This window comes from Mustela putorius, unplaced genomic scaffold (genome assembly GCF_011764305.1).
Source record: "Mustela putorius furo isolate JIRA1106 unplaced genomic scaffold, ASM1176430v1.1 tig00003942_pilon_pilon_pilon, whole genome shotgun sequence".
Classification (NCBI taxonomy): domain Eukaryota; kingdom Metazoa; phylum Chordata; class Mammalia; order Carnivora; family Mustelidae; genus Mustela; species Mustela putorius.
The window spans coordinates 1,619,102-1,646,481 of record NW_025422087.1 but is presented as its reverse complement, the minus strand read 5'-3'; the positions used below and the strand labels follow the sequence as shown (position 1 = coordinate 1,646,481).

The window sequence follows — 27,380 nt, the reverse complement described above, 5'->3', positions numbered from 1 at the left end:
TCGGTAGAAGCGGATGATGGGACCTACGCCCTCGGGCTTGGAAAGACCGCCTGGCCCGGCCAGCCTCCCGTCAGCTGCAAGCCTTATTATTTGTTCACCATCAGCCAACTCTTCTTAAGTGCCTGGTGCTCTGCGCTCCTTGAGGCTGGGCTTGCGTGTGACTCCACAGCTGGGCCCCATCTCCCACCCCATTTCCACGTCTCACGGAGGCTGGCGTGACCTGCCAGCAGCCTGCTGGGATGACCACATGGCAGAGACGCCTTCCCTGGAAACCTGAGCCGAGGCTGGGCCCAGGTGGCCCTAGTGTGGTTTCCCTGGAGACATTCCCTCCTCGCCATGGCCTGAGTGGTCCTGAAAGTCTGAGGACACCCCCACTCTGTGGAAGGCACTCAGTCCAGCTCCAGGGAAACAGGAAACAGGGGACAAGAAATGGAGGATGCCGTGGACGCCGCCTGGAGCTTCTGTTCGCTCCCCACCATGAGACCTGGCTTGGGACTTGGAGGAGCCCCTCTGGAAGGAGCTGAGCCTATGGTTGGGCCAAGGGGCAGGAACGGGATGCGTGGTCAGGACCCTGTTGAGCTCAGGAAATGGTGGAGTTTCATTGAAGCTGTCATGGAGGGTTCAACAAGGTTCAAAGCTGAGACTACCCTGACCCCTTGCCCTTGGCAGTGCCCCAAGAGGGAAACCCTGTGCTCATTAAACAGTCACTCTCCTTCCTCCTTTGTCCCAACTTCATTTTGCATGTGGGCATTACGCACCCCCCCTTTTTTTTTAAGTTTGGGTTAATTAACACAGAGGAGTAGCCTCTGAAGGTCATGAGGGGCAGGAGCCCTGTGACAGGACAGTGGAATTTTCCACGCCAGGGAGGCTGAAGTGGGGTCCCAACCCACTTGCAGGGGGGCTGTGGAGGTGATGAGCCCCTAACAGCAGTGGCTGTTGGCCTGTGGGGAGACCAGAGCCTCAGCACGGATCCTGAACAAGACTTCCTTCCTGGCAGGTACCCAGGTTCATGGGCAAGAGGCACAGAAGAAGGGCAGGGACTTCTCCAAAGGACAGCAGCGTCTCCTGTTTCCCTAGTGATGGGTCATACTCAAAGTGGCAGAGGTCTTCTCTGCCACTGTTGCAGTGGTGGGAGGCTGGACCAGCATAGAACGACTGAGGAGAATGAAGGAATACATTTCTTGCAGTTCATACTTCTTGGAACAAATTTATACCCATGCTACTCCTTTATAAACACACAAGGTATCACAATGACCAGAAGGCCCTTAGCCTTCTGGCTTGAGCCCTTGCCCCGTGCTTTCAACTTTATTAAAAGATTTACCTACCTGGTTCTTAATGATTGGGGCCTGGGCCTGGGCTCCCTTGTGTGGCTCTAGACGTTAGTCTTGGGGAGGGGGAAGATAAATAAAATATAATGAAATAAAAAGGCGCAAGGATTTCTGGACTTGGGGATATAACAAGATGCCGTGAAAGAGGAAACTCAGAATTCAGCCAGGCACAGGCAACAGGAGACTCAGAGGTCAAGAGCCCAGGCTGTGAGGGACCAGGTTGACGGCCCAGGCTGGAGCTCCACAGACCCTCAAGAAGCTGCAGTGGCTGCTGTTCCGGGGGCCCAGAGCAGGGACTGAGTCTTTGGAGGAAACTGGATACGTGATAGATTTCTCAAAACAGAAACTGAATCAAGCAGTGGGGAATATAGATAGTAAAATCAACCCCACATCCCTGATTATTTTTATACTAAGCTAATTTTAAATGCTCTATTTCTATAGGAATCAGTGAGATTTCCACCCATCTGCGGCTCCAGCCCCTTATTTTTTTTTTTTCTCTCAGTCTTCCCACAGCCTTGTTTCTTTCTTTCTTTTTTTTTTTTTTTTTTTTTTTTTTTTTTTTTTTTTACAGCACCCACTAGAATCTCAGGAAAGCACGTTTACAGCCCTGATGCTACAGGCAGCCATTTCTCATACATGGAGACACAAACCTGTTTCTCCAAGGACAAGAGCATTCATCACGATCATCATTATTATTTTTAATATAAGCCCCTGTGATGCATTCTCCCTGCTCTGAATTTCCATTTATTTGAATACTGGCACTTCCTAGTAAGGATGTCATGTTTCTTGCAGATAACCCCACAGGGCGGCTTGCGGAGGGAGGGAGAATCAGAAATGGGGAAAGGAGCATGAAGAAGGTCAGGTTCCTGGGGTGGGGGAGGGGAGGATGTCGTCACCACATGCTCCTTCCTCCAGGCGGCTCTGGCTGTGAGTGTCTGTGATGAGAAGTCACGTTTTCTCATCCTCGTCCTCTGTCAGCTTGCCTAATTCTTTGAATCACATCTGTCTTCTCCACCAACCAGATTTCATGAAGCCCGGGTCCTTGTCTTCACCTCCAGTCCCTGCCACAATGATGCTCAACATACACTTATTTAAAGAATGAGCAGCTTCTCTCCCGACCACGGAAGGGCATGCTTGTTGGTGATTTCCAAGTAAATTTAGAAAACATTATTAAGGTCTGTTTCTTGCAAGCCACTGTGCTAGAAACTTTGAGATTGTACCTCACTCCTGATTCTTAACGGGATGTGCTATTGGTTAATGGCGTCTCTGTAACCTTGAATGGAAACTGTCCTAGAGAGGATTTGATCCAATGGGTGGTGGCTCGGTGGCAAAGCGCAGGTTCAGAACATGGGGAGCTATGCCCATGGACCTCCCCACACCCCTGCAGGACCACGCTGGCTGACAAGAATCTGAGCAGCCGGGATCACTCTGAACATGGATCAAACCCTAACAAGAATAGAAACGACAGCCCTCTTATAACCTCATCGTTTTGATTGATAATTAAATCTTCAGAGAGTAGAGAGTATGTTTTAGAGATCTTACTTGACCTCTTCAAGTTATCAATTTAATCCAAATAGTTTTCTCATTTTCATTTCCATTGTTTTGATTAGTAATTAAAGTGTCATTAAATAAAGAAATTTATTGGGAGGTAGGTTCACCAGAGGTCTGCTAAATTTCACTGGTTCCAGTTCTAAAAAATTTAAACAGATTGAAGATTTTCTATCTTTTCATCCTCTTTTTCTTTTTTAAGCTCTATTTTTGTCTTTCTATACCCATCACAATCTCGATTATACTCATACTCAATGATTCACCCCAAAGATTTTAAAATATAAAGAATTGTATTTTAAGTATATAGAAGAATCTGAATGTTAGCTCATAAAAAATGTAAATTAAAATTAGATTGTGTTTTCAAAACATTCATTCTTTAAAGTCTGAAGTTTACAAAGTCATCTAGGAATTTTAAAAGCAGGCAGGTTATAATTCATGAATATCAAAAGTGTAAGTCAAAATTACTTAAATGAAATTGCAACTTTTATTTATATTTTTGAAAAAGTGGTTACACCCTATTAAATATTTTTATAAAAATAAAGCCAGTTACAATTCTAGCATTGAAGATCCATCTCATTGTCAAGGTTGAGACTCCGTGTCATTATCTGGCCCATGTTGATTTTCCACCTTTATGTACACACATTTGAAAGCCCTAGGAGCAGAGCACTCCCCAGCCTCTACTGCGAACACCCTACTAGCCAGCACCTGCCTGGAGCTAGGACTCAGAAGTGAGGAGAAGCAAAGAAATGGGCATCAGCCCCTCTGGGAAATGAGATTTTTGCTATGCAAGAACTGATTGCATTTATGGGAAGAGGAAGGATTTGACAAGTTGATACATTCCTCTTTCTCTTCTCTTCTCTTGAGCTTCCACAGTTCAGATTCTGCCTGAACTCCAAGGAAGTGCCCCTCCTGGTGTCAGCATGCAGATCTGCTCAGTATGTGAGTCCTGGGGCAAGAGAGTGAAGTGTCTCCCTGGCGCCTGAAGAGGGGTTAGAGGTGTGGGGAGCACTGAACCAGCCCAGACCACTGGGTCCTGAGTAACAGAGGTGTCATATTCTTTAAGGAATTGATTGTCTCTCTGAATGTGACCCCTGACACAGGGTCCCATGGCAGGCGCCTGGTCTGAGAGTGCCACTATACTGACCTGCCCCATGAACGTGGAGAGAGACACGTTCTTGCTCTCAAGAGTTAGACTGGGGGAACTTTCGAAGTCTGGGAAACCTTCACCCGCCATACCTATAGGACCATAACCAGAGGCTCCCTCTTGTGTGTTGGCTGGGAGGCAAGTTGTTCCCAGGCTCTGCTTAGCTGATTTCAAGCTGGTAGATGAAAGACACTGCAGAAGGCATCTCCGACCCCCCACCGGCCTAGAATCAGAACCTTCCTGAAACCTCAGGGAAGACCAAGGGGCGTGCTGCATGGACACTGGCAGACCAGTGAGATCGGAGATGTGTTTTCTGGAGGGACTTAGAGATGATCCATAAACTTTCGACCTTAGGGAAGGTGATGCTTAAAGGAAATTACATTTACTCTGTTTGACTTGAGTGTCTGGTGGCCAGGCAGGCTCATATAATTAAAACCATCTTTAATTGGGTGCATTGCTTATTGATTTGCTTAGCTATTTATAGCCTTCCTTGTCGCATCTCCCCAGACTCTGGAGAGGGAGCAGGGAGAGGGAGGCACGGGGATGTCATTCCCTGTATCCCAGGACCCTCCCTGTGCCCCAGTTTCACCAGGGAAGCCCAGGGCTTAGTCATGTTTGTACTGGCAGCCCCTCCAACACAACGATGCTTAAAATAAATGTCACCAGAACACATGACTGGCAGCATTTACATCTGTTTTGTGTGTGTGGATTCTGGAAAATCTACCCTACCCAGTTCACTGATTCCTGCATTAATAAAGGCAACTGCTCCCGTTTCCTGAGACCCTACTATGGGCTCACTGGTAGTCCTCGCTGAAAGCTTTTGAGGAAAGCTGTGTTTACAGAGGAAAAAATGGAAGATCAGTAACAAGTGCCTTCACAACAGTGCGGAGTGGAACCGGGATCAGTCCAGGCTCTGAGCATCCAAAGCCACGTCACCCTCACCCTTTCCAGTTTTGTCTTATGCTGGTTAGTTTCAGACTTGGGACCTTCACAAGGGGCCCCAGCCCAGCAAAGACACAGCTGGTGGGCTCCCCAGGTTCTGCCAGTGCCCACCCTCCCCACACACCTATTGGGTTCTGACAGCAAACCCCCACCCATTAGTTCCTGTACTTGTCTCTGCTTGATTTGGTGGATGCCCCATCAACTGGAGAGACCGAGCTCACTGCATCCTGTTGTTCTGTGGCTGTGGCATCTGCCCTGCTCTAGATTGCACACACATGGCCTTGACCTCTCTAAGCCAGTGACACAAAGGGACCCGCCACTGCTGGCCTACAAGAGCACCCTGACACAACCCCCTTCTTTTCCTCCCTCTCCCTTCCCCAGCTTTGCTCCCAACATTTGTTAGGCAAAGTTGTTCTTCCAAAAGCCACATTTTGAACGAGAAGCCCAAAGGGGACTAGGAATTCCAACATGTATACATATTTGAGCCAATTCTCCTGGATAGACAGTTTCTTTACCATGGTGGGAGAAACAAACCAGATGTGAACTGTTTCACTCAAAGAATCTTGGAGAAAACGTGCTTAACACAGTGTCCATCTTATACCCCCCATCCCACACCCACTGTTTCAGCCAGTTCAAGCTGCTATTCACAAGATATCCTGCACTGGCTGGCTTGTTGGCTAGAACAACCAACACTTCTTTCTCGAAAGTTCTGGAGGCTTGGAAGCCCAAGATCTAGGCGTCTGCAGATCTAGTTGTCTGGTGAGAGCCCTCTTCCTGGTTTGCGAGCAGATGGCTACCATTTTCCTGAGACCCCTGGAGGTGAAGAGAGATCTTCTTTCTTCTGTCTTTTCTGCTAAAGGCACTTATCCCATCATGAGGACTCCAGTCTCCTGACCTACTCATCTCACAAAAAACCACCTATTAATGCCACAATATAGGGGATTTGGGTTTCAGCATGTGACTGTGGGAGGGGGGGGTGCCCGTGGTCTACCGAAGCCATCCCAAAACAGAGCAGGCTCCACATCCCACAAATGTGGGGTTATTCACAGCTGGAGCCCCTTCAGGAAAGCACTTGGAGCTTGGTGAAGAGTGAAGGAAGGACAAACACAAAAATCTCACAGGTGTGGCTCCTCTGATTCTGTTGGAATATTAGGGTTCCTTTAGATTAAATGAGTCCTGGGTAGCATCTGGCCCCCACCCTTAACTTGTAGTACTCTGAGCTAACAAACTAGGCACCTAAATACAGACAAAGCAGGTGGTGTTGCAAGCCTTTCATACACCCAGGGAGCCTTTGCATGCTGTCTGACTTTTGAATTATCCCAGCACACCAGGGTTCAGCAGACAGGAAGCTATTTATGGAATCGCAAGTGAAGAAGCTCGCGTCTGTTGCAGCGGAAAGAGAGGCCTGACTCTGTGCTGACATCTTCCAGGGGACGACATATTAACCCTCTCATTGCAAGCTTATCTGGGTCCAACATCTAATTTGCATGGGTCTGACATCTGATTTGCATGACCAATGGACAGACAGTGGGGAAACTCACACCCGTCCCTGCTGAGATGTTTCATACCGCAGAAAGAGATGCCTCTCAGTCCAGACAAAGGTCCTTGCTCAGACTTTAGCCTGTTTGGTAGTGGGCAAGCTCACCTGCAGACTGGAGGCTGAGTTATGTCTCAGTATGGGGAAAATCTCAAGGCAGATTTTTAAAACTGAAACTACAATGTTAAATCTACTTTCATTATGTGACAAATAAGACTGTCCAAATAGAATTATAATAATAGAACGTTTAGAATAGAAATGTAATAATAGAACATTTTAAAAATCTTAATTTTTTAAAAGATTTTTTATTTATTCATTTTAGGGACAGAGAATGAGAGAGAAAGAGAGTGAGCACAAGAGCGGAGAGGGTTGGAGGGAGAAGCAGACTTCCCACAGAGCAGGGAACCTGATGCAGGACTCGATCTCCGGACTCCAGGATCATGACCTGAGCCGAAGGCAGAAGCTTAATCAACTGAGCCACCCAGGCGCCCTAAAAAAATTCTTAAATCTTTTCAGTTAAGAGGTGGAAGAGCAGAGGGAGAGAAAGAGAGAGAATCCCAAGTATGTCCCATGCCCAGCGTGCAGCCTCACACTGGGTTCAATCTCACAACCTCAAGATCATGACCACGGCTGAAATCAAGAGTCGGATGCTTAAGGGACTGAGCCACCCAAGAGCCCCAAATGAAAGTGTTTTCTAAATCACTTCTATTGAATCTGTATTCAATTGGCAAGTCAACATCATTCCTTTCCAAGGGATGGTAGCATCCACAACAGCAGGTGGAAGCTGTTCCCTACAGTGGCTTAGGACAGGTTATTAGATAAGTGATCAGAACAGCTGGATCTTCTCTCTCCCTGCAGTCACACACCACCTTGTTCCACTCTGCTCGGAGCCCACAGATCTGTGACTGCATTGACAGGGCTTCTCATCCCTGGCTGTCTGCTGGTCTTGGCCAGTTGGTTTTGGCCAATGGAGGCGTGAGTAAGAGAAGGGGGGCGCGCAGCCCAGATTGGCAGGGGCTGCCTTCCTCTGCCAAAGGCCCCAGATCATACCAAATAGGCCTCTCCTTTGACTATGGCTCCGAGTTTCTCTAACTCCCATCTCCTCTTGTCTGGTTGGGCCCAAGGAGATGGTGGCTTCCCACTGTCCTTAGTGCCAGGGCGGGTGTTTTTTGCCCTCCCTTGTTGGATTCCCTCGAACTTGGCTACACCTTTATAAAAAGTCCCTTGGTCACACTCTTCTAGATTACCCTGGTTTTTTTTTTGTTTTGTTTTGTTTTGTTTTGTTTAAGATTTTATTTATTTATTTGATAGAGATTACAAGTAGGCAGAGAGGCAGGCAGAGAGAAGGGGGAAGCAGGCTCCCTGCTGAGCAAAGAGCCTGATGTGGGGCTCGATCCCAGGACCCTGAGATCATGACCTGAGCCGAAGGCAGCGGCGTAACTCACTGAGCCACCCAGGCGCCCCTTTGTTTTGTTTTGTTTAAGATTTTATTTATTTGTTTCACAAACAGAGATCACAAGTAGGCAGAGAGGCAGGCAGAGAGAGAGGGGGTGGGGGAAGCAGACCCCATACTGAGAAGAGAGCCTGATGCTGTGCTTGATCCCAGGACCCTGAGATCATGACCTGACCCAAAGGCAGAGGCTCAACCCACTGAGCCACCCAGGTTTCAGCCATCTGTTTCTGGGTGGAATCCTGACTGACACAGGTGGGAAAAACGTAGATGAGAGCATCTCATAAATGATTTCAACACAATCTGCCTGCAAACCTACAACTCTTCTGGCAGGGAGATCCATTCACTCAGCAAACATGTATTGAATTCCACTGTATGCCATCTACCGTGTCAGGTGCCTTTATGCAACTTAGAGATTGGAGTAGTTATCCACACAGTCTGGGGCTGGACAGGTAAGGCATGCAGGACTTTCCAGAGGAAGAAACATGTAGAACCAGGAGTCTAAAAGATAAATAGAAGACACCAGAAAACAGGGAGAGGGTCAGAATGTGCAAAGACCCAGGGACCACAGGGAGCAAGGTAAGGTGGAGAAACAGAATGTCTTCAGCAAGGCTGAAGGAGGCCGGCTGGCAGGATGTGAGGGACCAGATCCAGCAGGTGTCAGAAACCGTGGCAGGACCTGTGACTTTATACTGAAGGCAAGGAGCAGTCATGAGGGCTGTAAGCCCAGGTGGATCTTACCTCGGAGTGGAGGAGCAGAGGGACGGAACAGGGGTGGAGAGGTGGAGAAATGAGTTAGGAGGCCCTTGGAGGATCCCAGGTGCCCAGATCTCTGACAGTGGCAATAGGATGAGTAGAAGCAAATGGACTCAAAAGGTATTTGGGAAGCAGATGCGCCTGCCCATCACGGTCTCCCTGCTTTTGTGGCTTCACTCTGACCGTGGTTCTCACTCTGACCGTGGTTCTCATGATGTTGCTGACCTGCTCACCAGGAGGTTCCACGCAGCCCTGCTTCTCTGAGCCTGTCCCCCGCTTCAGCCAATCTCCTGTCCTGGGCCCCCACTTCCCTGCTCTGGCTCATCAAAACTCTTGTGAAAACCCAATGGGGACAGACGTATTTGCTTGTGCAAACCCAGGTAATGTTTTTATAAGTACTGGGATTGGGCTAGCGTTGTTAATGTGTATGATCTTCTCTAATCCTCATATAATTAAAGAAAGTCTTTATGATTATTCCCATTTGGCAAACAAGAGTCTGCAGGCCACATGACCCCAGACAGGTCATGGATGTGTCTATCTCCCAGATCCATGCTTTCCCCAACAAGACGCGCTGGATTCAATTTAGCTGTATTAAGACGCGCTGGATTCAATTTAGCTGTATTATATAAATTCCTACAAATTAAGGATTGTAAATTCGAGCAGCCTTGAATCTCAAGCAACACATGAACTTTCCACCAGCTGGTATCAGCCAAGCATACAAACAGAGACATTTCCTTAAAGGTAACGTGATACGTGGGGAGTGACACCAAGATCCAAGTCCCATCTGTGGGTGGCTCCCACGCGCACGCCTTTCTTCCCATGAGCCCACTGCTGTTTGTTCCCAAACCAACAGAAGGCTGACTCCTTACAAATTTTGTTCTGCAATTTTAGCATCCAGCTGATGGCCTCCCTGCTTTTTTAGCTTCTTGTCTCGCTCAGGACATACGTGTGGTTAGAAAACTAATATAACTGTTCTTGAACTCTATAAAAATGTTGTCCCTTAACCATAAAACTGTCAGCTCTTCGGAGTACTGAGCTCCTAGCACATAGCATGAGCTCATGAAGAGGGTGTTAAATGACAGGGAACTGAAGAACACTTTGAGACCATCCAGCACACCCCAGTCCTTCGAGAGGACAACATTTGACCCTTCACTGCCTCTTTACCACTTTGTGGTGCCCTGAGGCCATTGCCATGGAGAAGCGGTCTCCTGAACCATCTCCCTGACCCATTTCATGCCATGACCCCTAACTTGCTTTCACCATTGGACTTTTCTGTCCAGGTCAGACTGCACAGCCCTGGCCCCAGGCAGGTGTCAGGGGAGACACACAGGTCCCTTTCCCATTGGCCACTCTGCTGCCCCAACAGTTTCCCCCAGCAGCAATAATGCTTTGCCCTAGGGCTGTGATGACAAGTTCTGAAGGCTATGTGATGAAAACATCAGAAGTGCCCACAACTTCTGAGGTTACACTTAGTAAGTGGGGTGAACATCATCTTCTGCGCTTCTGTTTTGTTTTGTTGTGTGATGGAGAACCACGGTGGTGTGTGTTTGCGCTGCTGCCCCATGGTGCCCTCTCTGAGAAAACCCTGAGACCTTGCCGGCAGTGGGATCTCATCTCAAGGTCTTGACTGGTGTTCATGAATCCCTGTGGGAGGACGGAAGGCTGTGACCTCACAGTCTTCTTCCAGGCAGGCTTAACGGGGCTGAGAGACTCAGAGAGTAGCTGGCAAAGAGGGACCCAGCCTTTTTGGGAAATTACTCTTTGCTGGAGAAGAAAGTGGCAAAGCCAGGTTCAAGGTGAGTCATATTCCCTTGGTTTCTTCAGAAGCCTCCTGATGCCCCCATCCCCAGAGTTTGCTAGGACAATGCTGAGGGCACCCATTCGCTCTGCCCAGCACACAGAGGAAACGACCGTGCATCTGGCTCTTTGTGAGGACCTACTTGGGACCTGGTTCAAGGTGATCTCCAGAAAGAGAACACAAAACCCCAGGAAGGAACTATAGCCACTTTTAAAACAGAAAAGGTAAAAATGTAAATAAAAGTAAAATTCACCTCGGGAGCACATAACTGTCCCGAAGTCAGTCCCTGGGTAAAAAAGCATGTGCTTTTTTTCTGATTGCCCATCTGACTACCTGAATACCAACCACCCAGCACGCACCCAGAGGTCTTAGACACATAGTGACTGAGCCTTCGGGAAGCTTTTCATGTGGCCGAGAAGATAGGTGGGAGAGGATATGGGTCACGGAGACGGAGATTCCACAGAAGCCCCATTCTTAGACCCACAGGCCCCAGAAACAGGGACCAACAGCCAGGAGGACACCTAGGTATGGAGGTGGAAAGGGCTTGTACCTTAGAATCAATGAAACTTCTATGACCCTTGGCAGATCACTTCACCTTCACCTTACTAAGCCTCAAATTTCTCTGCTGTAAAAATCAGGATAATAGCTCCCTGGGAGGGTTCTTGGAATACTTCGGACATCATATACAAAGAGGACATAGATCCTAAGAGGCCCACAATCAAGAATAGCTTCACAGAGAAACAAACTCTGCTTAGTTGCCAAAGGAAATTAGGAAGGTGGTCTAGGTCGAAATGCCCTCCCACCCACCCACCCCAGAAGAGTGGCGGGGAGTCTTCACCATGAGGATTAGCTCACCCATCTCCCAGAGAGGGGTTTTGGAGGGACAAATTGCCTGTATCACATGCTACAAAATAAAAGTTGTTGCAGAAGTAGTGAGTGATGAATGATGGAATCTCCTGCCTGATTGTTATGGAAAGTGATATTTAGAGAGGAAAGAGTTTGTAATCAGATAAAGCAGAGAAACTGACAAAGGAAATTGATTACGTCCTGAAATGTTCAACCCAGCTGACACAGAGCAGGCTCCCTGCAGAGTTTCATTAATCAAGGGGGAGGTGGTGCAGGCTGAGACACAACCAACAGCCTGGATTTGCCCAACCAGGAGACAGAGCTTGCTTCTGTGCAAGAGAGCTGCTCTCACTGGAGGAGAGCGAAGGATCTGTTCCTCGTCCTTAACAGAAGCTGCGATAGAAATGTCAGAACACTGCACATGTTTTATAAGGAACAAAAACACACACCTTCAAGTATCTTCTTAGTTCTACTTTCTGATACATAGCCACCCAGTTATGAATAGAATACCACAAGCAAAAATTTGACAGCTTCTTTGGAAAAAGAGTTAATCACCTGTTACTCTTCACCTGATCTGAAATTGATGATGGCTCTTTGGTTGAAAAGTGACATCTCACAAGATGCCAAATGTAAGAGCTAACAGATGGTAAAACATGGTTTTCTCTGTGTCCTGGCACATGACTATTATGAAAGTTGCTGAGGAGTTTAATACTGTTTTTAAAGCCCATAACATTTACCAAGTCAGTTCTGTCTCTGCCATTATTGGATGGTTTTTCCCTTTCTCAAAAATATATTTCTTTTTGTGTGTGTTTTTTTTTTTTTTGAAGTTTGTCAGACTTGCAAATATAGACATAAAAATAGACAGGCAGCAACCCTACATCAAGAAATACAATGCTGTTTGAAATCCAGTCAGAGCTGACAGTTTCTGGAGATGCTGGGCTGCCGCCGAGGTCATGGGAATGGGTCCAGTTGTCTCAATGGAGTCTCACCACCTTTGAGATGATGGGTGCATCACTAACCACTCCAACCCTCAGTAGTCTCACCTGTAAATAGGGTTAACAGTAGGAGTAACTGCTTATTATAATATATTATCTACAACATACTATTTGTGGCTAGAAAAACAAGAAGTCATTTAAGGAGACAGCTCCCCAGAGCCTCATCCGGGCCACTTACAGGAAGGTTTCAGAAACTGGACTTACTTGGTCTTTCAGGGACGATGCTCACTAACCCAACCCAGAAAAACCTGTAGGGGAGATTCTTGGAGCAATGGACTTCACAAAGCCCAGAAACCCCTGGCCCATCTATTATATGTATTTTTTGTTCACGGGTGTCTGCTCACCATGATGCTGCAGAAAAAAAGAAAACAGGAACCACTCTGGCCAATTTCAGCATATTAGAATTTAATAGATGTAATTTAATATATGTAATAATATTTAAATATTTAATGATTTAATAACATTTAGTAATTTAATATGCATTTTTATAGAATCTTTGGAAGGTCTGAGGGTCATGGCAGGATGTTACATGGGCTCTCATTCTCTGCCCTGGGACAATCAATTAAAAGGGCTCTGAACTCTTTTCTCCCTTTACTTCTTTATTCAACTCTCTGCGGCCCAAAATGTTCCTAATTCTGTGTTAGATTCTGAAGCACAGAGCTAATTTTTGTCTTTGATTCCAGAAATGTACCCCAATATTCTATGTATCTGTATCTTGAGACTTTGCTTTGATTTTTATTCAACTTTTATTTTGAAGTTTCCTGTTTTACTGGTGTTCTAACTGTTCAAATTATCTCAACATGATTTTATAGGAGAGGAAGACCACAAGATATAAAGACAAATACTTCAATATTTCTTTGATGGTTTTTACATCAGGGTTGTAGGGTGCAGGGTTATTTGGTAAGAAGCTATAATGATTTCTAGGGGTGCCAGCAGGTGGTATCTTTTTTTTTAAAGGTTTTATTTACTTATTTTAGAGATAGAGATAGGGATATATAGAGAGAGATCGCACATGAGTGTTGGGGGGAAGGAGCAGAGGGAGAGGGACAAGCAGATGCCACTCTGAGCACAGAGCCTGATGTGGGGCTCGATCCCATGACCCTGAGATCATGACCTGAGCTAAAATCAAGAGTTGGCCACTTAACCGACTGAACCACCCAGGTGCCCTGGATAGACTGTATCTTAATGCTAAGCTACAGTTGTGCTCCAGGTGCTGTGGGAACCCAGTGGCAATCACCTGGAGAGAGTAGGCCATGCTTTGCAGGAGAGGTGATTCATTAACTGAAACCTACCAGTCAACTGGGACTTGGCCAAGGTAACAAGACAGGGAAAGGTGTTGCAGTCAGAGGAGAGAGAAGAACATGAGAACATATGTTGACTTGAGTAGCTACAAGTCCTTGGTGGTAGAGAGGCTTTAAAAATAGAATTCTCAAAATGGAATTGGGTTGATCTAGACTGAGTTCTCAGTGGAAAGGGGACAGCTGGAGTCAATACCTTACACCTGTCTCACCAATTTGGCCTTGAGTGTCTCTTTCTTTGCGTCCCTGGGTGGTGCCTTTTGTGTCAGTTAATGTCACTCCCTACAAACATATGTGTGTTTCTCTAAGATTAGTGGTGCCAATGACAACCACGTTATCTTTTATGTTAGGATACGTTGTGGTTGCATTTCATGACTAGGCTACAGTTACATAGGGAGACCTAGGTCCTTTATCCTCCCCCCGTTTGCTTTGTAGTTTTGTTCATTTCCCTTTGATATATGGATGTTAAGTACTGATGACCTTGAGCATGTCCCTATCCTAATCTGTTTTATCTCTATTATTAGTTTATTAGCTATAACTCTTTGTTTTGTCTTGTCTTAGTGGTTGCTCTAGGATTTACAATGTACATCTTTTTTTTTTTTAAGATTTTATATATTTATTTATTTGAGAGAGTGAGCAGGGGAGAGGGGAAGGGGGAAGGAGAGAGAATCTCAAGCAGACTCCATACTGAACATGGAGCCCATCACTGGGCTTTGTGTCACAACTTCTGGATCATGACCTGAGCCAAAACCAAGAGTATGAGGCTTAACCAACTGAGTCACCCAGGTGCCCCCACAGTGTACATCTTTAACTCATCACAGTCTGTCTTCAAATAATGTAATGCTACTTACATATGGTTTAAGAACTTTTCAACACTTCCCCTCCAGACTTTTGTGCTATTATTATTCATACATTCTAATGTATAACATTCTACCTATATCCTAAACTCCACAGTACATTGTTACTACTTTTGCTTGGAGCAGTCAATTATCTTTTAAAGAGATTTGGAAGACGAGGGGGCAAGATATACTTTCGTTTACCTATATGTTTACCATTTCCACCGTTCTTCATTCTTCTGTATATTGTCAAGGGTATCATCTTCCTTAAATCTAAGAAATTCCTTTTAACATTTCTTGTAAAGTTAGTATGCTGATGATAAATTCTCTCAATTTCCTGTTAGTTTGCTTTCATTTTCTTGAAGATTTTTGGTTGAGTGTAGAATTTTATGAGGCCAGTTTTTCTTTCAGTATTTTAATGATATCGCTCTGTGGTCTTCTGATTTGCTTAATTTCTCATGGGAAATTTGCATTCTTTAGCCCCTTCATGTAATATGTCTTCTTCTTTGGCTGCTTTTAAGACTTTCTCTCTATCATTTGTTTTAAGCAATTTGATTATGATATACCGTCGTGTTGTTTTATTCATGTTTCTTTTGCTTGGGGTCTGTTGAGATTATTCTTTCTGTGGGTTTATAATTTTCATCACATTTAGACCTTTTTGGTCATGATTTTTTCAGGTATTTTTCCTTTTTCGCTCTTTTTCACTCTTTTTAAAATTTCCTCATAAAACTCCAATTACCAAACTGTTTTGATGACTACAACTTTGTAATATAATTTGAAATCCAGAATTGTGATGCCTTCAGTTTTTTCTTTTTCTGAATTGCTTTGGTTATTTGGGATCTTTTGTGGTTCAATACAAATTTTAGGATTGTCCCAGCTCTGTGAAAAATGCTGGTGGCATTTTGACAGGAATTGCATTAAATGTTCAACAGTCAAAAAGAATGAAATCTTGCCATTTGCAACATTGTGGCTGCAGCTAGAGAATATTATATTAAGTGAAATAAATCAGAGAAAGACAAATACCGTATGATCTCATTCATGTGGAATTTAAGAAAGAAAACAGATGAACATATGGGAAGAGGGGAAGTTAAAAAAGAGAGAGGGAAGTAAGCCATAAGTGACCTTAACAACAGAGAACAAATTGAGGGTGGGGGATGGCCTAGAGGGGTGATGGGGAGGGAGTAAGGAAGGCACTTGTTGTGATGAGCACTGGGTGTTGTATGTAAGTGATAAATCACTGAATTCTACTCCAAAAATACTGTGCTATATGTTAACTAAAAAAAAGGGACTCCCATTATACATGTGTTCAATTGCTTGATATAATCTCATAGCTCACTGATGTTTTTTTCAATTTGATAAAATGTTTTTACTCGCTTTCAGTTTAAATATTTCTACTACTATGTCTTCACATTCATTTATCTTTCTTTTTCAATGTTTAATTGGCTGTTACTCTCATCTAGTGTATTTTTTACTTAATATGGAGTATTCTTGATCTCTAAAAATTTGATTTGGGGCTTTTTTGTATCTCCCATGTCTCTCACCGTGTTTATGTTTTCCTTTATCTCCTTGAAGATAAGGAGTATGTTTATAATCACTGTTTCAACATCCTTGTGTGCTGATTCTAATATCAGTGTCTTTTGAAAATCTATTTATGGTATCACTTTTTCTTGTAGTTATAGGTCACCTTTTCCTGCTTCTTTGCACTCCTGATAATTTTTTACTGTATGCTAAACAGTACACAATTTATGGGTTATGTTGTTTACCTTTGTATATTGTTGGACTTTGTTCTGGGGAGCAATTATTTCAAGGCTGACTTTCGTATTTTGTTAGGGCAGATCTAGGGCTAATTTGGTCTCACCATTAAGGCAGTATCTTCTGAAATCTGCGCTCAATGCCCACTGTATTATAAGGTCTTCCTACCCTGGCTCATGGGAACACAAATTATTTCTAGCCTTGTGTGATCTCCATTGATTTTTTTTTTTTTGCCCACTCCTTTTTTTAAAAGATTTTATTTTTTTTTTATTTGACACACAGAGAGAGTATAAACAGGGGAGGGGCAGGCAGAGGGAGAGGGAGAAGCAGGCTCCCCACTCATCAGGGAGCCAGATGTGGGACTCGATCCCAGGACCCAGGGATCATGACCGGATTCAAAGGCAATTGCTTAACTGACTGAGCCACCCGGGCGCCCATGCCTGCTCCTTTCTACTGATTGTTTTCCTGGCCTCAGGTAGTGCATACATACTCTGATCAGTCCTCATCCACATACTCCACAGGATCTTTTCACAGATTTTTGGAGCTCTCTGTGAAGCTCCCCCCTCTCTCGTATTTTGCCCTAGAAATTATAGCCAATTTGGCATCTCTAAGCTTTGAACTCTGTCAAACTCAATTCAACCGAATTGTCAAGCTCTGTTTGGACTTCGCCTCTCTGAACATCAGCCTGGAAACTCTACAGGCAATAAATGGAGGCCACTGTAGGTCTCATCTCATTTATTTCCTGTCTCTCAGTGATTACTGCCCTATGTTGCCTGTTGTCCAATGAAAAGAAACTCTCATGTCATTTCCTTGGCTAGTTTTTAAGTCTGGGGGTATCCTATGACCCCATCATGGGCAGCTTGGTATATGTGCTGCCGAAGCGAGCACTCGTGGGCAGCTTGGAAGACACGGAGGTTTCTCTGTCCGAGTCACATGGGACTCTTTCAAGGATTGTATATCATAGGATAACAAGGAGCGAAAAACTGGACAGCTACGTGAGACTCTAAACTATGAACACTGAAATTTAATGTCTTCCTTCTTTTGTTGGGGGTCCTCGCTGTTTACTACTGGGTGTGGGCTGCTGTGGTGATGGAAGGGAGCTGAGCAATGAGAAGACTTCGGCTGATTTGAACTGTGCCATGGATCTGGTGTATGCCGAATTTGTAAGTATTTAGTACTATGAATCATGCCGGAGATGTCACTTCGTTGTTTTCCCTGATGTTTCAGGAAGTTCAGTGTCCTGGGAGCCTGCTGGATAATTGGGTGTCTGTCTCTAAGAGCTTTTTGTTGTAATCCTGGAATGCTTATAATTTTCAGAATGGGTACAAGTCAAAGGGCATGAGAGGGAATCTTGGAGAGCACGGTGGAAAAGGAGGTGAGGTCTGATCACAAAAGGTCTAAATATCAAGCCAGAGAATACAGACTTTTATCACACAGACATTGGGGAGCTATAAAAGGAGGACCAACAGAGAGCTATGTGAGCTGGTATTCATTTTAGAAACTTGTTTTCAGGGGCGCCTGGGTAGCTCAGTCAGCTGAGCACGCGACTCTTGATTTCCGCTCTGGTCATGATCTCAGAGTTGTGGGATCAGGCCCCTTGCTGGGCTCCCTGGTGGGCATGGAGCCTGCTAGGGATTCTCTCTCTCTCTCTCTCTCTCTCCCTCTCCCTCTCCCTCTGCCCCACCCTGCTCATGCTCATATGCTCATACACACTCTCTCTCTCTGTTTCTTAAAAACAAACAAACAAACAAACAAACAAAAACTTGTTTTCAGATTCTGTTTGTACAGTAGGTAAAGCAAAAATAGGTATCAAAGTAATATGTAGTTCTACAAAATCAAAGATTCTGGTACTATTAATCTGAACTTTTGAGGAAACTATTTTATATGTATTTGATAGATGGGGTTGAAGTTTGACCAGCTGGAGGGAGAAAAGGAGAACAAAGGGTAAGGAGAGTAAAAAAAAAAATGTGTATCCTCAACCAAAACCTCTGTGTGAGGTTCCGTATTCACAAACCAGTAAGCAGAATTAAAGTGAGCAGAAAATTAGCCACAAAGCACTTTCTGGCTGATAGGGGAGCAATACTCCCAGAGCTAGATTAAAGGGGGATTTGCTAGGCAACCAACCTCAATGAGGTTTGCACTAAAATGTAACAAGATAGAGAAAATACAACTTTCCAGACCCACTCTTAAACTAGGTACGAGCAAAAGGAGTGTTCTCAAAAGCCACTCTTGAAGGGGACCAGAGCTCCAAAAGGTATGTCCTTGACATCCTCAAAAAATATAAAAGGCTTCTCTGGAAGAGGGGCAGACCTGTTACCTGCAGAGTTTCTGTTCCACTTAGCCATCTCTGCTGGGGTTCTAGGCCACCTGAAACTGCCTCCCTAGGGGTCTTTGGAACCTGGAGATCTGTGTCACCCAAAGGAGGGGATGCAGACTCCTGCCAGCGGTGACCTCTGCTCATCCCCCACACACAGCTCAGTCTCTCTCCCAAGTGAACATTGAACATGTGTATAAAGAATATTGGCCACAAGAGATGGTCAATCACCCAGCCCTACCAGGCTCAATGGGAGCCTTGCCTAGGGCCTGCTCATATCTTGGTCTTGCCCTAATTATCCCAGAAAAGGTGACCTAGGGAGGTATAATTGTCCCTCGTAGCTTGGTGTAGTGGGGTGTCTACTCTTCCTTGGAGCCAGGAGAGACTAGAAGTTTTCTTCAGCCTGTGGATGTGGACTACGACAGCCTGTGGGTTTTCCCAAGGCAGGGGTGAAAATCAAGATCATGATACAAATAGCATGCCTTGGTTTCTCCCCATACTCTAGGCCATTTTTTCCCTCTCATCAGGGATGGCCTAGAGTGGCTGCTGCTGAGGCCTCTGATGCCAGGCCTGTGCCAAAAAGCCACCGGAGCCCCTGCAAAGTTACCTGGAGAGCCACCTCCCATTGCAGCCATAGCTGCTGCATCCTGTTCCGGCTGAGTCAACATGGCGCTGGCCGCTGAGCCTCCACTTGGAGACAAACCTTCTGCTATTGCCAGTGCTGCTGTATAGAATGTTCTGGAGTCCTCCGTACGCTAAATCAGACTGGGCTCTTTACCGGTTCATGGAGACTTGTTCTTGCTGTGTTGGTACACTATTCACCATAATCTGGGGGATGGCTGTTCTTCCTGGTTTTGCGCACACCCCCATGCCCAGGCTCAGAGTAGAACAAGTTCATGGGACCGGGCAGGGGATAGGAGCCCCCCAGAACCCCCTAACAGCTCAGTAGCTATCATTGTCCCTGTGCATGGAACTCCTTCCTTTGGGTTTGCTCTGTCCCAGTGGACCCTTTATTCTGTCACATAAATAGGCACCTGGCAGCCTGTGCTATAAATGGCCACACAAGCCCAGACTTGCCTGAAACTCCCAATAAACACCGCTGCTGTGGGGCCAGACCCCTCCACTCCAGCTTGGGAGGGAAGGCATTGAATGGCCTTTTCCCCAGACCTAAATTGGTCTCTAAATTGTGCTCAGTCAGAAAGAGACTTTTAGGGAGAGGCAATACCTTCTAGGTCCTGGTGGAGTTTCCCATGTGCATTTTGGTGGGAGTGCACTCATCTATCCCCTGTCGACATGACTGACCCAGAGCTTTCAGGCACCCATGGGAAAGATCGCATGCAGGACAGTAAGTGAGGGACTTAGGGTCCAGCTGAATGGAAGCTGCTTCAGGCTGTGTTAGTCAGAAGCTTCTCTTCTGGGACAGAGGAAGCAACTATAATTTGTACTAAATTCTGTCCTGTGAAATGATGTGAAATGATATTTAAGAATTTGTGCCTTTGGTAGATGAGATAGGAAAATCTGCTACTGAAACCCACCAGGCCAGAACTCAAATACTCCGACACTTGACTCAAACACTCCTGCAGGGTCTCTCCATCCATGGTGTACACCCGTGCTGCAGCTGGGCTAGGAGGCCCCATCTCTCACTTCCCTGACCCAGAGAGGGAGAGGACTCCTTGACACTGGCTGAGCTGCAGTCTGTAGAAAGTTGGCATCACGTCCAAACTTCCTCCAGACTAAAGGGCAGTTGGGTGACCAATGTCAATCTCAGTTAAGAATAAAATTGTCCCTTGGGGCACCTGGGTGGCTCCGTCGGTTAAGAGTCTGCCTTCCATTCAGGTCATGAAACCAGGCTCCTGAGATGGAGACCCACATCGGGCTTCCTGTTCAGTGGAGAGTCTACTTCCCCCTCTCCCTCTGCCTGCCACTCTGCTTCCTTGTGCTCTCTATCTCTCTGCCAAATAAATAAATAAAATCCTTAAAAAAAGAAAAAAGAATAAAAGGGTCCCTACCTCATATGGTGTGGACATTAAGGGAGATTTCACAGGTAACACACAGAGAATTGCAAATGCTGTTTCCAGTTCTACTTCTCTGATACTCAGTCATCTCTAAGGCTAGAGAAATAGTTGTGGTCTAGTCTGGACTCCTGATTTTGTGTCTTTAGGTGCTCTAACGCCAAGACACCTGCTTCTGGAGTCTGCATTCTACTTACTAAAACTTAGTAGTTGCTTGTATGCTCGCTTACTGTAAAATTCAGAAGTACTGATGCTTTCCTAACTGATTTTTTTAAAAGATTTATTTATTTATTTTAAAGAGTGAATGAGTGTGCGTTGGTGGGGAAAGGGCAGAGGGAGAGGGATAGAGAATCCCAAGCAGACTCCATGCTGAGTGTGCAGCCCGGTGCAGGGCTTGCTCGATCTCACGACTCTGAGATCAGGACCCTGAGATCACCTGAGCTGAGACCAGGAATTGGACGCTTAACAGACAGTGCCACCCAGGGTGCCCTTTCCTAACTGATTTTTAAGGAAGGTTTTTCTTTGCCTGGATGCGTGCTTCCAAAGGCTGGAGTTTTGTGCCTCGGTCTCTCTCTCTCTCTCTCTCTCTCTTTTTTTTTTTTTTAAAGATTTTATTTATTTATTTGACAGACAGAGATCACAAGTAGGCAGAGAGGCAGGCAGAGAGACAGAGAGGAGGAAGTAGGCTCCCTGCCAGGCAGAGAGCCCGATGCGGAAATCAATCCCAGGACCCTGAGATCATGACCCCTCAGTCTCTCTCTTGCAAGTACCCTGTGTCTACTCCTATGCTCCTTTGGTCATGACCAGCAGTTTCTCCTCTAAACATTGCAGCTGCCCTTCCAGACTGGTGTTTTCTGTTATGGTGACAGAAGGCTGGGGGTAGTGGGGGAAGGGGTGAAACTCATTTTTCCCCTGCTTGGACCTAGAACTGAAAACAAGTCCAGAATCCATACATCACGATCTTTTCTGTGCAAGAGCCCTGGACATCTGTCTACTAGGTCTTAGTGTGTAATCATGTCAAGCCCAAGGTCATGTAGGTTACACTTCCGTGTCTCACAGATGCATGGAAAAGGGAGTGGGATCCCAGGGATAAATGCTGCCTGGGGTGTCTCCCTCCTTTGAAGACATTTGTTCACCTTTCTCTATCATGAGGTGAAGAAGACTTAAGGTGGAAACTGCCTGGAGCCCTGAGTCACCCCATGGAAGGGGATGGCCTTGGGCAGTCTTTGGACCCCCAGCAGAGTCTGGGTGAATGAGAAATTCTTAAATGTTAAGTAGAAGTGCTTAGTAGCACAAACATTCTGACCAACACAGTGACAGTACTGTTGTAAGTGTTTTACGTACATTAAGCCATTCAGACTTCACAATAACCCTGTGAAGTGGGGACTGTTAATATCCCTATTTTAGCAGAGGAGGAAACTAGATCCAGGCAGGATAAAGAACTTGCAAAGTGTCAAAGGAATATAGCAGGTCATACAAGTCTTAAAGGAGAAAACCCAGAGCATCATTACGAGAGGACCTGTCCCCTTTAGAAAGCACTTAATAGCAATTATCTCACCGTCCCTGTGGGAAGATCAGGCAGTATCTTTACCCAGAGATGAAGCCGCTGATGCTGAGGGGAAAGGTAGTATATATGGCATATTCTTACCACTTTTTCTATGTCATTGTCTGTCTTAGAAGGCGGGCACCATGCCCCTAGATGTCGTACCTGCTCCTTCTGCCTAGAGCACGTGACACACCTGTCTTGATACAGTAAGGAATCTAACCTAGAACATTGCCTTGTCACAATAGCAGGAACTAGAAGCCATCAGCATAATGGTGACCAGGGTAAGTCCCTGACATGCATTTTCTTTTTGGAATTCATTGATCCTGGGACAACTGTCCCTCATGTACAACATTATTTCCCTTGAGAACCAGCCCCCCACCTCAGCCTCAACGCACACCCACTCCCATGCCAATAAAAGGGGCAAAGGCTGATTAAGCAGCTTGGGGCAGGCATCCTGCTATCAGCCCATTGAAGAAGGTCCACCCTGGCCTCACTCCAGGAGAGGGTGCTCCCCTTCCCTCCTCTCCAGCAAGGCCCATCCTCCCCCTCATCCATCTTCCTTGGCTAAACTCTACGACTCTAAGAGGGGAAGGGAGGAAAGAGGAAATCCTTCTGTCCTAGGAGCCATTTTCATTAGCCACACCTCTACTCTGATAATTTCTTTTCCCTATTTATTTTATTTTGAATAATTGACCTTAACTATTTTCTTCACAGGAACTGAACAATGACACTTAAAAACTTTCAGATCATATCATTACCAAAGCAGCCAACAACCAGTCTATCTTTTAGACCCAAAATAAAAATATCACTACAAGAGATAAACCAGAAAATAATTACTCCTAACAGAAAAAAAGAGAGCAAATTGCCTTTGTCACCAGTGTTTTGTTTGAAATCTTACTTTAATTGTCCTGGGATAATTAGGTGTCAGGCACCCTTAGCATCTCTTTGAATATCCACCAGTCTTTCTTAGAGTAAGGGGGAGGATACTGGGGTCATGGGGGGGGGGGCTTTCAGCTGGAGCTAGCTATTCAGGCCCCAGAGGTGATGCCAGGTGGGCAGGTCGAAGGACCCAGACTGGGTCCTACAGGACCAGTCAAGATGGCCATTGACTTTAAGCAAAATGAAAATCAAACACAAGACAAGAAGAAGTGAGAGTAGAGTTTATTGAAGACATAGAGACAGAGCATCTGGGCGACTAAGAAAGGAAATGAGACAGAATTTGGTCTTTGCTTGGGGTCTGGGGTTTTTACTGAGAATTGTGGTCGGAGACGAACGTCTTCCCAGGCATCCCAAAACAGGAGGCGTGTTTAGGGGGTCCACTATAAGTCACTTATGCCCCGGAATCAGGCTTCCTGGTGAGTCAGTAGTCTTGGAAAACACTCTTGTTGATCCTGCCAGGTCACTCCTTAGATCTCACCTAGAGTGCTGGAAGACTCCAAAGAAATCATTAACTCCTTGCCCTTTACAAGGAGAACATGCATGATCTGTTCTATAAGGCGTCTGTAAGGCGGGGCGCAGGTCCTAGCAAGAACAGAAGCAGGGAAAGGAGCAAAAAAGCAGTCCTTTATGGGGTTTCTTGTTTTCCAGTCCCAGAGAGAGGGAGATAGGTAAAGAGAAGCCTCCTTAGGAAACAAAGCAGGGAGCAAAGCAGGGAGCCTGATGCGGGATTCGATCCCAAGACCCTGGGACTGTGACGCGAGACGAAGGCAGATGCTTAACTGAGTGAGCCACCCAGGTATCCCCACAACCTACCATTTACTAATTTGTGAACACTATTATCAGTATCACACCTTCCCCCATTCTCCCCATATATATATACATATATTTTTTTTCATTTTCTATATTAATAAAACACAATCAATGAGAGACATTCACTGGTGAGCTAGGGGACACCACCGGTTGTGTGTTAATAGCTAAGACAGCCCGGCCCTGTGCTGCTCGAGGGTGTGTTTGGGGGGGGGGGAGCATTCAATAAGACCATTAAAAAATACACAGAGAAAAGACTGTAAAGACCCGATACTCTAAACCTTAAGAACCATGAAGGAGCAACTATTGTTAATGCTGGTGGTTTTGTTCTAGACAAATGGCAGAATTCTCTTTAGGGAGAGAAAGCTCTTCAGTTTGAGGGGAAAAAAAATACTTGATAAGATTTTGGTTGCTTAAAGACTGCCAATATAGGACTAATCTGAGTGGGAGAAGTTCAAACAAAGAGAGAGATGAAACTTCTCCGTATAAAGAACGGGCTGGTTATTAGTAGTACTCCTCTTGCTGCATTCCTCTGTGCCCAGGGAGGCTGACCTCCAGGATTGCACCACCCAGATTCCCCTGCCCCTTGGCTTTCAGGTGGGTTCAGTCAATGAGAGGCACCTGCAGGAGAAAAGAGGAGGAGAGGAGAGAGAGATGTGTTTATCGCATCCCACCCCACTCCGTATCCCAATCCCTACTTCCCCAAGGGTCCAGTGGTGGCCGTCTTCCTCTGCTGCCTCAGCTCATCATGGAGCTCGCTCTTCTGAGGCTCCAACCGTCACCAGATTCTCACCAGACTGGTCAGACCCAGCAGTGATAACATCCTCCCGCCATTGCTAATCTCTGGGGATTTCACATTTCTTGTTACTTCCCTTGGCCCGTGTCGATAACCCCTTCACTAAACGGTCTTGGGTCGAATCCTTCCATGCTCCATCTGCTTCTTGCTAGCCCCCCACTGCTACCAGCAAGTATGATCCTGTGATTTCTAGTAAGAAATACACGTTTAGTCTTTCTCCCAGCCCCTGTTTCCGGCATAGAGCTCCTAAAATCCTTGGAATTTCTTAAGCATCCAGAACAACAAGGATGTCTTTGTTATGCTAATGAAGACACTTTGGGACTATGCCTAAGGATGGGGAGTGTTGTCAGGAAAATCAACCGTGTGTTTAGAGGGTTGGAAATTTCAGTACCACCCCATTTCTGGGGGAGGGAAAGGTGCCGTTGAGTCCATGGCCAATGGCCCATGATTTCACCAATCGTGCCTATGTAACAAAGCCTCCATAAATCCCCCAAAGGACAAGGTTTGGGGAGTTTCAGGGTTGGTGAACACATGGAGATTTGGGGAATTGTTTATACAAGAAGGTCATGGAAATACCAACTTCCTTCCCACATACCTTGCCCTGTGGCTCTCTTCTGCAGGCTTTTTCATATCCTTTAATATACTTGGTAATAAACCAATGATGTAGGGAGTAAACTTGGTTTCTGAGTCCTGTGAGCCCAAGAGGAGGTGGCAGGAATCTCTGATTTAGGTAACAACCTTGTGCAATTGACATCTGTGTGGATGAGAGGCTTGTGGGACTGAGCCCTTAACCTGTGGGCTCTGATGCTGTCTCCAGATAGATAGTGTCTGGATTAAGTTGATTTCTAGAACACCTGGCTAGTGCCAGAGAATTGCTTGAGGGGGTACTGGGGAAGGGCCCCACATGCATTGGAATTGGGTGTAGAATCCTTAACAGGGGTATTCAATTGTCCCCTGACATGGAAGTGAGTGGGGGCTCTGATCCTTTCAGAAGACGAGGGGGAAAGTTATCTAAAGGGAAAGAGCAAATGTGTCTAGTTAGGGGGCGTGAGAGAGACAGCCCTTGTGGATGGAGCAGGCAGCTCCCAACAAATGAGGGGGCTGAGCTTTAAAATGTTTCCTGGTTCGGGTTGTGTTCTTCTTGTTTCATTGGTTTGGTTGTTTAACTTGTTTTATTTATTATAATTCTCCATTATCTCCAAACCTGTAATAAAAATTTGCTGCCCCAGCAGACCATATGTTTATGGGACTTTGTTAAGTGCAGGAGACCAAGCAACTTTCACAGTTCAGGGCAAAATGAAGGAGAAAATGGGGCAAACCAGCTCAGCAGGGGGATCAAAGTCAAATGATACCCAAGTGCAGGTGCCTCTTGCCCAGGAAAGCCTGAGAACATGGGGGCAAGCATGGAGCTTGCTGCAGTTAGTGGGGAGGGCAGCAAATATTTTGTTTGGCTCTGAAAGGGAAAGACAAACCCAGAGCATTCACATTCAGAGCTTCAGAAAAAACAACAGCAACAACTACAATAAAAACTATTTGATGATAGAATCACAGGGACATAAAAATCAAAGTAATCTTTGCCAGAAAGCTATGAAATCAATGTCTGAAAACTTTGTTCCAATTTAAAAATCAAACTTTTCAGGATTTTAAAAGAAATTACATTGTACGTTCTGGGTCTGGGAAAATAAAAGCAAAGGAAAACACAACAGGTATGAAAGACCAGCGCAGAGCACACACTTTCTCCTTGAAGCAGAACAGTTGGAAAGAGCAAATTTTGGGAATGTCGTGGCCTTGTCTGCCTCAGTAAGTCCAGGGTTTATGGTGACTTCTGTCACAAGCTTCCACTTAACAATAGTTTCTAAGCATGTACACATTTTTTTTTTCCAGCATGTACACATTTTTTTTTAAGGAAAGAAGTTACGTAAAGCAAGGAGCAAATGTTTGGGAAGTCCACAGACGTGTTTTAAAAGTATGAACATTATGGAACGACTATCTTGCATGAGGCCCATTTCAGTCCCTCTGAATTACACTCAAGCACGACAGGTGCTGGCTAATGAAGGATATGCATCGAGGACCATTCGGCCATTTAATTGTTCTTCTGCAGCATGACATGATTTTGTGAGTCTCTGCATAGGAGCATTTAATTAATGGGAAGAGTAAAAGAGTGCTAGGAGAGAATTGGCTTTCTTGCCCTGCCTTCCTCCCTTCTCCCTCCCTGTGCACACACGCGTATACACGGATGGGTACGCAGGTGCCCACACACAGAATGAGCCATTATCCTCTAGCATTAGAGCCTTTTAGGAGCAGAGTGGAGTGACGGAGTTTCCCCAAGTCACCAGAGTTCAGCCTGAGCTGCAAAAGGTCATCCATCAGTGGTGTTAAGGACTTTCCTGCACTAGTCTCCACTTATCTGCCCAGCTTCGTAACCACCCACTTTCCCCTAAAAGCATCCTGGTCTCCAGCTGATTCTCCAATTGATTTTATTTATTCAAAAATAGTGACTGCCCCTTCTGTGTGCTCAGGGCATCTCCTATTGCTCACAGATCTTACACACCTACTTAAATTATCTGTCCCTGGACTGCGAGTGCCTAACTCGGGCTTGACATAGACATTCACTGAATCTAAAACTAGGAGCTAGTGAAGAAATGAACTGAATGAATGCTCCCCTTCTCACAGCCTCGCTTCACAATTTGACAAAAAGGTTGTTCTGCATTCTTTTATTCACACTCAAGTTACTAA

At 45.5% G+C, this 27,380-nt stretch overlaps 1 protein-coding gene across 7 annotated transcripts in view; it reads right to left on the bottom strand.

Moving 5' to 3' along the window:
* Nucleotides 1-27,380, bottom strand: part of LOC123389049 — a 49,829-nt gene that overhangs the window by 400 nt on the left and 22,049 nt on the right. For 3 of the 7 annotated variants that reach the window (XR_006603580.1, XR_006603582.1, XM_045069712.1), the window contains exon 5: nt 23,248-24,469. The exons of 1 other annotated variant lie outside the window; for it this stretch is intronic. Coding sequence is in view for 4 of the 6 variants with exons in the window: in XM_045069712.1 (XP_044925647.1) it covers nt 24,442-24,469 (28 nt within the window). In the remaining 2 variants the exon portion in view is untranslated. 3 more of the 7 variants (XM_045069711.1, XM_045069713.1, XM_045069715.1) reach the window with 3 other exon arrangements.